Source organism: Mesocricetus auratus, unplaced genomic scaffold, assembly GCF_017639785.1.
Source record: "Mesocricetus auratus isolate SY011 unplaced genomic scaffold, BCM_Maur_2.0 Super-Scaffold_6731, whole genome shotgun sequence".
Classification (NCBI taxonomy): Eukaryota; Metazoa; Chordata; class Mammalia; order Rodentia; family Cricetidae; genus Mesocricetus; species Mesocricetus auratus.
In genome coordinates, this window is record NW_024429185.1 from 2,650,182 (window position 1) to 2,662,258 (window position 12,077).

At 53.1% G+C, this 12,077-nt stretch overlaps 1 protein-coding gene across 1 annotated transcript in view; it reads right to left on the bottom strand.

Moving 5' to 3' along the window:
• Myo9b (myosin IXB) overlaps positions 1–12,077 on the bottom strand; it is a 70,186-nt gene that overhangs the window by 17,097 nt on the left and 41,012 nt on the right. The window contains 6 exon segments of the mRNA XM_040742153.1: positions 2,476–2,598; positions 5,154–5,264; positions 5,620–5,700; positions 6,403–6,525; positions 8,867–8,906; positions 10,605–10,718. Of these exon segments, the coding sequence (XP_040598087.1) occupies positions 2,476–2,598; positions 5,154–5,264; positions 5,620–5,700; positions 6,403–6,525; positions 8,867–8,906; positions 10,605–10,718 (592 nt within the window).

The following is a 12,077-nucleotide window of genomic DNA, read 5'->3' on the forward strand; positions in this document are numbered from 1 at the left end:
CCGGCTGAGTTTGTTTACTATATGGCAGAATTCACATAGCATAGCATTCCCCACTGTGAGTGCCGCCGCCGCCACCCGGCCATACCTTATGTTTTGAGACAGGGTCTCTCACTGAAACTGAAGGCCACTGATTTGGGTCCTGGCCCCACCCCACCATTACTGGGATTACAGGCATGAGCCACCCCACCCAGGTTTTAAGTGGGGGGGTTGGGGATTTAAATTTAGGTCCTCACCCATGCATGGCAAGTGCACACTAATTGAGCTATCTCCCAGCCCTTTCTTTTTGTTGCTTTGGGACAAAGCAACAAAAGCCTTGCTATGTAACCCAGGCTGGTCAGGAGCTCACAATTTTCTCAACCATCCAAATGTTGGGATGGCAGGCATGTGCCAGTTCTGGTATTTCATGCCAATAGAATCACACAGGAAATAGTGTGTGTGTGTATGTGTGTGTGTGTGTGTGTTTTGAGACAGGGTTTCTCTGTGCAACAGCCCTGACTGTCCTGGAACTCGTTTTGTAGACCAGGCTGGTCTCAAACTCACAGAGATCCGCTTGCCTCTGCCTGCCAAGTGCTGGGATTAAAGGCGTGCGCCACCAACGCCCAGCTAGCAAACAGCCTTTTATGTATGGCATCTATCACTCAACTTGCTTCCTAGGTCATGCAATATTACCCAGAGTTTCGCTCCTTTTGTGAACAGGACGCTTTCTGCTTACCCAGTCTGGTGGGCATTTGGGCTGTGCCCACTTTCTCAGGCCCATGACTAGACTAGGCATGGCATGTAAGTGTTTCTGGGAACATCTGGTTTCAGTTCTCTTGGGCACACACCCAAGACTGGAACTGCTGGGTCCCCAGGTGACTCAGTCTGGAACTGGAACTGTCAGGGACCTGCCTGCAACTGTGCAGCCAGGACAGTCGAGTGATGCCTGATGGCAGCCACCAGGACGGTGTTTGGAAGGGGAGACAAGATGCTGACCTATGGTCTGGATGTGCCTCATCCCTCAACATTCTTGTTTTGGAAACTTGGGTCAATGTGTGACCCTGAGCTAAGGACCTTCAGAAGGTGTGTCTGAGCTAAGGACCTTCAGAAGGTGTGTCTGAGCTAAGGACCTTCAGAAGGTGTGTCTGAGCTAAGGACCTTCAGAAGGTGTGTCCTGAGCTAAGGACCTTCAGAAGGTGTGTCTGAGCTAAGGACCTTCAGAAGGTGTGTCTGAACTAAGGACCTTCAGAAGGTGTGTCTGAACTAAGGACCTTCAGAAGGTGTGTCTGAGCTAAGGACCTTCAGAAGGTGTGTCTGAGCTAAGGACCTTCAGAAGGTGTGTCCTGAGCTAAGGACCTTCAGAAGGTGTGTCCTGAGCTAAGGACCTTCAGAAGGTGTGTCCTGAGCTAAGGACCTTCAGAAGGTGTGTCTGAGCTAAGGACCTTCAGAAGGTGTGTCTGAACTAAGGACCTTCAGAAGGTGTGTCTGAACTAAGGACCTTCAGAAGGTGTGTCTGAGCTAAGGACCTTCAGAAGGTGTGTCTGAGCTAAGGACCTTCAGAAGGTGTGTCCTGAGCTAAGGACCTTCAGAAGGTGTGTCTGAGCTAAGGACCTTCAGAAGGTGTGTCCTGAGCTAAGGACCTTCAGAAGGTGTGTCCTGAGCTAAGGACCTTCAGAAGGTGTGTCTGAGCTAAGGACCTTCAGAAGGTGTGTCTGAGCTAAGGACCTTCAGAAGGTGTGTCTGAGCTAAGGACCTTCAGAAGGTGTGTCCTGAGCTAAGGACCTTCAGAAGGTGTGTCCTGAGCTAAGGACCTTCAGAAGGTGTGTCCTGAGCTAAGGACCTTCAGAAGGTGTGTCCTGAGCTAAGGACCTTCAGAAGGTGTGTCCTGAGCTAAGGACCTTCAGGTGTGTCCAGTAGAAGATGTCGTCTCCACTGGTGCCCATGGAAGAGATTAAACGTGGTTCTCACGGGACTTGCTGGCTCTCTGTAGACTGAGTGGGTCCAGAAGAGCTGGCCTGGATCCTGGCCTAGCCCGTGTCCTGTGTTGTCATGTGATCTTTCCCACGTGTCCCCATCTTCTGATGTTAAATGGAGGCAGGGAAGACGTGGTTCTAGAGAACTCTGTGCTAGGCACCCAGCCTTGGGTACTCCATCCTCGTGTGACAAACAGCTTCAGTGAAGGGCCCGAGCCCTTGAGGGAAGCGTGGGGTGAGAGGGAAGTGTGGGTGAGGGAAGTGTGGTGAGAGGGAAGTGTGGTGAGAGGGAAGTGTGGTGAGAAGGAAGTGTGGGTGAGGGAAGTGTGGTGAGAGGGAAGTGTGGTGATAGGGAAGTGTGGTGAGAAGGAAGTGTGGGTGAGAAGGAAGTGTGGGTGAGAGGGAAGTGTGGGTGAGGGAAGTGTGGTGAGAGGGAAGCGTGGTGATAGGGAAGTGTGGTGAGAGGGAAGCGTTTGGTGCTCAGGGAAGCGTGGGGTGCTGCGTGGGTGGAACAGCACTCACTCACCTTCGTCCTCCCGATCTGGTAGTTCCGACAATCCACCTGCAGCTTCCCCAGCAGGGCAGCAATGGCCTCCCTGCAGGGCTGGACGTCCCTGGGCAGCAACACCTGGAACTGCTCTGTGAAGTCCTGGCATGAGGGAGACAAGGACAGCGTATCCCTTGGCGGCTGCAGTCCCTTCGTGAGCAGGGCCAGGCTCCCTCTCTTGTGTGTGGTGCTAAGGGACCTGGGGCCATGTGGTACGGGCACAGCTGGGATGGAACTCGGGCCACATGCAGCTCAGCCCATCCCCCAAACTCACTTTCTGAAGCACACACTTGGTTTCTTTTTGTTGAGGACTCATCTTGAATTGTGTGTATGTGTATGTGCGCGTGTGCACGCACGTGTGAGTGTGTCCATGAGAGGACAGGAAAGGGGGTGTCCCAGGCAGCAGTGTATGGACCCCCGGCTCAGGTCCCTGCAAGCCCATCTATGCTCCTCACTGCTATCTCTGCGGCTCACAGAGTTGACTGTTCCGTGGTTGTTATTCACCAGAAGTTGTATATGAGTGACCACAGCAGACTTGGTGTGACAGTGGGAACAAAGTTTCTGAATACGTGGACCCTGTTGATGGAACTGTCTGGGAAGGGTCAGGACGCATGGCCTGCTGGAGGAGGTGTGTCAGGGGGTGGGCTCTGAGGCTCCCTCAGTGTGCTCTGCCTCCACAGACCAATAACCCTCTAACAAGCCCAGTTCAGCACTCTCCTTTATATGTCGGCCTAGTCATGGTGTGAACCACAGCAACAGAAAAGTGACTATGACAGCTCAGGCCGCCTCACACTATGGGGACACAGAGCAGAGCATTCTGTCAGCACTGACACCCGTTTCCATGTGTGCATCATGTTCTGCACGCGCGAGTGTGGATGCAAGAAGACGTGCGCCCGACTGCAATGGGGCCAAGCTGCGGTAGGAGTCACCCTCCTTGTAGGGAGTGAGTCATCCTCCTTGTAGGGAGTGAGTCATCCTCCTTGTAGGAGTGAGTCACCCTCCTTGTAGGGAGTGAGTCATCCTCCTTGTAGGAGTGAGTCATCCTCCTTGTAGGGAGTGAGTCATCCTCCTTGTAGGAGTGAGTCACCCTCCTTGTAGGGAGTGAGTCACCCTCCTTGTAGGGAGTGAGTCATCCTCCTTGTAGGAGTGAGTCATCCTCCTTGTAGGGAGTGAGTCATCCTCCTTGTAGGAGTGAGTCATCCTCCTTGTAGGAGTCACCCTCCTTGTAGGAGTCATCCTCCTTGTAGGGAGTGAGTCATCCTCCTTGTAGGAGTGAGTCATCCTCCTTGTAGGGAGTGAGTCACCCTCCTTGTAGGGAGTGAGTCACCCTCCTTGTAGGGAGTGAGTCACCCTCCTTGTAGGGAGTGAGTCACCCTCCTTGTAGGGAGTGAGTCACCCTCCTTGTAGGGAGTGAGTCATCCTCCTTGTAGGAGTGAGTCATCCTCCTTGTAGGAGTCACCCTCCTTGTAGGGAGTGAGTCATCCTCCTTGTAGGAGTGAGTCATCCTCCTTGTAGGAGTCATCCTCCTTGTAGGAGTGAGTCATCCTTGTAGGAGTGAGTCATCCTCCTTGTAGGGAGTGAGTCACCCTCCTTGTAGGGAGTGAGTCATCCTCCTTGTAGGAGTGAGTCATCCTCCCTGTAGGAGTGAGTCATCCTCCTTGTAGGAGTGAGTCATCCTCCCTGTAGGGAGTGAGTCATCCTCCCTGTAGGAGTGAGTCATCCTCCTTGTAGGGAGTGAGTGATCCTCCCTGTAGGGAGTGAGTCACCCTCCTTGTAGGGAGTGAGTCACCCTCCTTGTAGGAGTCATCCTCCTTGTAGGGAGTGAGTCATCCTCCTTGTAGGGAGTGAGTCACCCTCCTTGTAGGAGTGAGTCACCCTCCTTGGCCCTTCCACGTTATTCTTTGAGGTCAAACCCAGAGCTCACTGATCGGGCTAGTCTCAATGGCTGGCTTACTCTGGGACCCTGTGTCTTGGCTTTCTGAGGGTGGACTTACAGGTGGGCGAGGGTTTTATGAGGGTCCGGGGCTCTGGGCTTTAGCACCTTCCCACTGAGGCATCTCAGCCCCTGAACGGCGTCCTAGCGGTGGGAGTGGCACTGCCGGCACGCTGCAGGGCTGACTATGGCTAGAACCTGAGCCCTGCACACGGTCACTGTCTACACCCAGGCTGGCCAGCAACTCCTACAAGCCTCCTGCCTGCCTTTTTTAGAAAGCTGAGATGAAAAATATGAGCTGTCATATCCATGTGCTTTAAGTAAATGGAGCCAGAGGAAGGGTCCAGCCTGATCCTGGGCTCTGGGCACTCGCAACAATGTCACAATTGCTGTCACTGGGTTGGTGAGAAGGCAAGGCTCACTACGTAAGGAGTGGTAGCCAAGGCTAACAACCTAAATTCAAGATCCAGAACCCACACGGTGGGAGGAGAGGTCCAACCCCTCCAAGTCCTTTGACTCACCAACACTCTGTGACACATGGACTTGTGCATACACATGCACAAGGTAAGCATTAACACGTAAGCCCCAGGCTAGCAGGTCCTCAGTCAAGGTGCTCCCTTGCCACTTCCAGGACAGGTGTCAGCGCATGGACCTTTCCAGGTTCAGCTGCGAAAGCCATCTCTACTGTGGAGACTCTCTGCAAGAGCAGGTGCGGGCGGCTTACCTGGAAAGTGTACTTGGCGCTGTAGCCAGAGCGTCGGATGCGCACAGTCTCCAGCATACCCGTGTAGCGCAGCTGCTGCAGGACCAGCTCGTCATCAAAGCAGAGCTCTTTCTGCAAAGGCACGAAGCGCTCAGGGGCTCTGCAGGGCCCAATGTGGACTGCCCCACCCCATGTCTCAGAAGCTGGCCGCCCCTCAAGCTTTGTCTGCCCCAGCCTTTCTTCTTTTCTTTTTGAGGCAGGGTCTCATGTAGCCCAGGCTACCCTATAAACTTTATGTAGCCAAGGATGGCCTTCATCTTTGGATTCTCCGGCTCCCACATCCACAGTGAAGGGATGGCAGGCATGCACCCCAACTGGCTTACATGGTGCTGTGACGAACCCTAGGGCTTCTTGCTGGGCAAGTGCTCTACCCATTGAGCGCCAGCCCCAATCCCTGCCGGTGGCATTTGGGGAGGCCCCCACTCACCTTCTCGGCATTGGAGCGAATGCAGCGGATGAAGAAGGGCTCAGCCTTGCCCAGCGCCTCCAACAGCTTGTTAAGAGATGTCTGCAGGGAGAGGGGTGGAAGCAGATGCGGCTGCTGGCCAGGCGCAGGGCTCAGCAGGAGAGGACAGACACCACTGCTGCATGGAGGGCACATCTGGGCTGCTGTGGACATATGCAGGGACCCGACCAAAGGCTCTGCTTGCTGCCCCAGCTGTGGGGTCCCTATGGCTGACCAAAGACTCTTTTGGGGTCACACAGCTGCCATCTTTGCAGGGGTGGAGCAGATGAGTGAAGACTTCAGTGTGTCAGCTTGGAGGGGAGACGGAGGTGGCTGCTGTCTCCCTTTCCTTTCCCCTTCTGTTTCTGCAGGGCTGGGCTGAACTCAGTCCTTGCACAGGCCAGGCAAGCGCTTACGTGTAAGTTACATCCTCAGCCTTACAGATCTGTGGTGAGGTCCTAGGCTCCATCCCGGCATCACAATAAAAACGACTTAGCACACACCTGGGGAAACTCAGGTGGGAACACTGTGGACTATCTGAGGTAAACTTGAAGGACAAGACCGTGTCCCAACAAACAAAGTCATGTCTCTGAGTTTCCTAGAAGCCAGGGGGAAAATTAGGACCTCAGAACATGACTCAACAGCCATGGTGACTGACGTGCTTTTAATCTCAGTGGTTTTCCAACAGGGGTGATTCTGTACCTGGGGCACATAAGTAAGACCAAACACCCACAAGCACACTATGAGGCATGGGCGTGTCCCCACCTGGAACTGTGCACTGATGCTGGGTGGCTTCTTCTTCTTATGTAGGTGCAGCAGCGACTTGGTAGTGCGGTCGTGCAGTGTCATGCCGATGATAAGCCTTAGGGACTTGGAATCCAGTAGGTTCTAGGACAGACACAAGGGTCGGGCCTACAGGAGGCTGTGGTTCCCTGAGTGAGTACACCCTCTCCCTGCACGCTCTCACCCTTGGGACAGGGGCCACGACTCAAGTCCACCCTGCCTATGCCAGGACCTTTGTGAGCCAGCACAAGCTGGTGACACACAGGAGGACCGTGCTTCCCCAGCTGTGGGTTGGGCTAGGGGCCTGCCTACACAGAGGTCTGTGACGATCAGAAGCCACACAGCTCCCAGAAAACACAGATTCTTTGCCTGAAACCAACATGCTTTCAAATCTGTGATTTTTTTTTCTCTAAAAAGGCTCATGTAGCCCAGGCTAGCTTTGAACTCCTTATCACTGTCTCCATCTTCCAACTGCTGTGAGGACTGGCACATCTCACTACACCCTCGGGGACTTTACTTTCCATTTATGGAGACAGAATGTTGCTGTGTAGGGTCATACCTCCCCAGAGGAATGACAGGCATGCATCCCTATACATAGCCAATCTTATATTAAAAAAGCCCAACTTATCTTTGTAAATAATCACATGTGTGCACGTGTGGAGTCAGAGAACCACTTATCTTTGTGAATAATCGCATGTGTGCACGTGTGGAGTCAGAGAATCACTTATCGCTGTAAATAATCGCATGTGTGCACGTGTGGAGCCAGAGAACCACTTATCTTTGTAAATAATCACATGTGTGCATGTGTGGAGTCAGAGAACAACTTATCGCTGTAAATAATCGCATGTGTGGAGTCAGAGAACCACTTATCTTTGTAAATAATCGCATGTGTGGAGTCAGAGAATCACTTATCGTTGTAAATAATCGCATGTGTGCACGTGTGGAGTCAGAGAACCACTTATCGCTGTAAATAATCACATGTGTGCACGTGTGGAGTCAGAGAACCACTTATCGTTGTAAATAATCACATGTGTGCACGTGTGGAGTCAGAGAACCACTTATCTTTGTGAATAATCGCATGTGTGGAGTCAGAGAACCACTTATCGTTGTAAATAATCGCATGTGTGCACGTGTGGAGTCAGAGAACCACTTATCTTTGTGAATAATCGCATGTGTGGAGTCAGAGAACCACTTATCTTTGTGAATAATCGCATGTGTGCACGTGTGGAGTCAGAGAATAACTTGCAGGAACCGGTTCCCTCCTTCCATCATGTGTCCTGGGATGGAACTCAAGTGGTCAGACCTGCCATGCGTCAGCCGCATCTGACAGTTTAACACACGCGTGCACACAACTAGTGATGCTGTATCAGATTACTTCAGGCTATGAGCCCGAGGTGGAAAGGAGCACACTCCATGTCGAGATGGCACCATCCTGACACCTCACGGTACCCAAGTAAATGTGTCAGAATGGTCAAGAGCAACCCAGAATCCCAGCGGCTTCTGGTCTGCAGAATTTTGGACAAGAACTACTAATCATATTAAAAAACAAAACAACAACAACAACAAAACCCAACAAACCCCCACACTGCCTGTTTGCTCTTCATGACCGCAGCCCACACTGGCTTGGTCTCCAGGGTGTGGGACGAGTGTGCCTTACGCCCAGCCACAGACTTCCACACAGCACAATGGCGTGCAGTCTGCTCACTGTGTCAGGCCTCTAAGTCCCCAGAGAAGGTCAACCCCCGTGGCAGGATAAGCCTGGGCTCTGTAGACAAGAGGGTTTCCTGCACACCACTGGGAATCTTCCACTGTGAAGACTAAGGGGAGACCAAGAGTCTGCAGGGTCCTCAGGCCTGGCCTGGCCTGCAGAGGGTCTCACAGGTAACATCCGACTCATGCTGGTAAGGGTTAGCCCAGTGGCTTGTGGGAAGTAGCAGCTCTAGGGCAGGGAGGACCCTTCAGGGGTCCAGTTGGATCACTAGAAGGGCAGATTTGAGATGAGTGAAGCCTGGCTCTTTCTTTCCGGAGTGACTACTTCCTGAGAACGATCTGCTCCTTCTGCAGGTTCAACTCTGATGGAACCCAAGACAACTGCAAGTCAGGTCACCATGGGGAAAGAAATCCGATTTCTGTGCTGGGAACCCAGGGGCTGATAAAGGCTAAGCAGGGGTTGCACCCCAGCCCCTCATTGAGGGATTCTAGACAAGGGCTCCACCCGAGTCATACCCCCCAGCCTGACTGGGGGATTCTAGGCGGGGGCTCTATCCTGAGCTGAACTCCCAGCGTGATAGAGCTTTACATTAGAGGGACAGTTGGCTGGAGGGGTGAGAAGAAGGAAGAGGTCCCAGAAGCTCCGTGTTTCTCTCCCACCTCCCTGTCTCGGAGCGACCTGAAAAAGGCGCTCTAGAGTCTCACGTGACGGCGCCGTCTGCCCGTGTGGGTTTACCTTTGGAATGATCTGCTTTTGTTTGATACCTTTACTCTTCCTGTCAAAATATTAAAAACGGTGTGAACGTGGGGGACACAGATCTGGGGGTGTGTTAGTTGAGCAAGCCACGCCTTGAGGGTTAGATCTGAGAGAGATAGACAGAGGGTAAGTGCAGCAAGGTTGTCACCGACTCCCCAGACGCCCGCAGGCTTCTGCCTTCCACACTGCAGGTCTGTCACGTCTCAGTGTGCAGAACATGCTGGAGACTCCAGGTCCGTGTGCAGCCGTGCACACAGCCCTGAGGCCTTGCGGTGTCCTGGTGCACTAACTGGCTGACCCTACTCTATGCCAGCCAGCTCTCCTCTGGTGGGGCAGAATCGTCCTGTAAGGAACAATGACTGGGTGGCCCCTCCCCTGACTTCTAAGGGCAGCTAGTATTAACGTGCTGGGCTGGGTTTGGAGCCCAGGGCCCTTCACACTGAGACACCCCTCCTCTAGGATGCCAATGGTGGAAAGGGGACCTGGAACTAATCCATGGCCCCCAATCCAGGGGCTGGCAAGCAGCTCTAGGGGTCTCACAGTGGGGTTTTTTCTTTGTCTTGAGACACAGGGTCCCGTGTAGCCCAGGCTGGCCTGTACTTGCTATGTAGCTGAGGGTGACTCTGAACTCCTGATCCTCCTGTCTCCAGCATCCCAGAACACGGATGATAGCATGCACTATCATCTTGGTTTTTTCTCCAATTGAGACAGGCTAACCTCAAACTCACAATCCTCATGCCTCCGCTTCTTTCATGCTGAGGGTACGTTGGGCAAGTGCCACCGTGCCTGGGTGTGACATGGAAAACTAGAGCATACCAGAGCCATGCTCACTGGGCACATGGCCGTGAGCTGCTGCGTGTTTCTCACGCCTCAGGGCTGGCATGCTCACCCAGCCTGTCCCTGAGCCACATCCAGCCCTCAACTGCGTTTCTATTAATTTATGTTAAAAGAAGTAACAGCAAAACATATGCAAAAATCACCTTTGGATACAGTGGCACATGCCCTGAGCCCCAGCTGCTCCCAGAGCTGAGGCAGGAGGATTCTTTGAAGATTTCTCTGTATGTGTGCACACAAGTGCAGTGCCCATGGAGGCCAGATGAGGGAGCCCTCGAGCTGGAGCTCAGGTGAGTCACCCAGCATGTCCACTGCAAGAGCAGCAAGCATTCTCAAGTGCTGAGCAGTCTCTCCATTTGGAGGGGACCCTTGAACCCAGAAGTTAGAGGCCAGCTTGGGCAACATGGTGAGACTCTGGTTTGGGGGTGTTGGGGAGAAGCCCCAAAAAGTCAGACTTCTTGTGGACACAAGCACTACTCTCAACCAACTTATGGCTGGTGACTGTGGGTGCCCTGACAGGTCAGCATAAAGAAGCTTGTGAATTATCACCCTATTTTGCAGAGGAACGCTAACCCCCAAGGGAACTTAGTGAAATGTGGGCAAGGGTGGGGTGGGACCCAGGTCTACAGACTGGTCCCTAGCTTCACACGTTCCTTGCTCCCATGGGCTTCATAACAAGGTCACAACAGGCAAAGGCCAGGCAGGGGAAGCTTGTGCTCTACCAGCTGGAGAGGGTCAGGGTCAGAGGGACCCCTCACAGAGGGACACTGCTCAGGGGGGCTGGTCAGCAATGACTGGCTCAGACTGAGCTGTGAGGAGCAGGGGGAGCAGGGGCAGTGTTAGTGGCAGAGGTGGCTGCCGCACTTGGAGGGGTGGGACTCACGGGAAGAAGGTGCGGGGCTTCTGGAGCCGGCTGAGGGACTGGAGAAGCCTCCGCGGGTCCTCGCCCTGCCATGGCAGTCCTTTCAGGCTCTTGATGATTTGGTTATGCAAATCGCTAAGGGCCAGACGGGGACCCGGTGACAGAAAGAAGAGTTAGAGCGTGGCCCACCACCTGACCCCCCCCCCCCCCGTGCCCATCAGGGTGTCCCCAGGCCACAGGAGACAAAACATGCATCTATCTGAGAAAGGGGCACACAGGTGGGTGACCACCATGTCCTTCCTGAGGGAGGGAACTGTGCCAGAAAAAGCCACTGTCCCTAAGCTCAGGGGACCATAGTCTTATGGCAGGACCCTGGCTGGCCTGGATCTCGATACTAGAACAGACTGGCCTTGAACTCATAGAATCAATATCTGTTTGCCCAGATTTTCTTGTTTTTCAAGAATTTTATTTATGTGTGCACACACATGTATGTGTGTGTGTGTGCAGGTGTGTAGGTACTCGTGTGTGTGTGTGTGTGTGTATGTGTGAGTGAGAGAGAGAGAGTGTGTGTGTGTGTGTGTGTGTGTGTGTGTGTGTGTGTGTGTGTGTGTGTGTAGGTAGATAGGTAGGTATTCTAGAGGCCAGAGAGGGTGCTGGGTACCTCAGACCTGGAGGGACAGGTATTTGTGAGTATCCTGTGTGGGTGCTGGGATCTGGACTCTAGTCCAGCAGTGAATGCTCTCAACTGCAGGGTCATCTTTTTTTTTATGTTTTGTTTTTGGTTTTTTTTGTTTGTTTGTTTGTTTTGAGACAGGGTTTCTCTGTATAGCTTTGGAGTCTGTCTTGGAACTCTCAGAGATCCGCCTGCCTCTGCTGGGTTTAAAGGCGTGCACCATCACGGCCTGGCACTATTTTTAAAGTGCCTTTATTTACATCTGGGGACATGCCACAGTCTGTGGCAGTCAGAGGACAGATCCAAGCAGCCAGTTCTTTTTTTTGGTTTTTCGAGACAAGTTTCTCTGTGGCTTTGGAGGCTGTCCTGGAACTCACTCTGTAGACCAGGCTGGCCTCGAACTCACAGAGATCCACCTGCCTCTGCCTCCCGAGTGCTGGGATTAAAGGCATGCACCACCAATGCCCGGCTAGCAGCCAGTTCTTTCCATCCATTGTTGTAACTTGTATAGCTAGGATGGGTCTGCACAACATGGCCCAGGCTTGAACCTCCCTGGTGCCCATAAGAGACCTGAGTTGCCTGGTGCTTCTCGACTGGCGGCCACACTGCCTCCTTCTAGCCCCAGGGAAGCAACCGGTGTCCAGACATGAATGGGGATGTGGACTATTCTTCCTGGGGCTCGGCACTTTTGACACCTTGCAAATGGCAGCTAGAGAAAGTATTTAACACCCCCCCCTTTACGACACAGGAGACCCCCACTACAGGGACAGGGCTATGGCTAAGAACCTACCTGAATAGGGTCAACTTTTTAAAAATTTTAT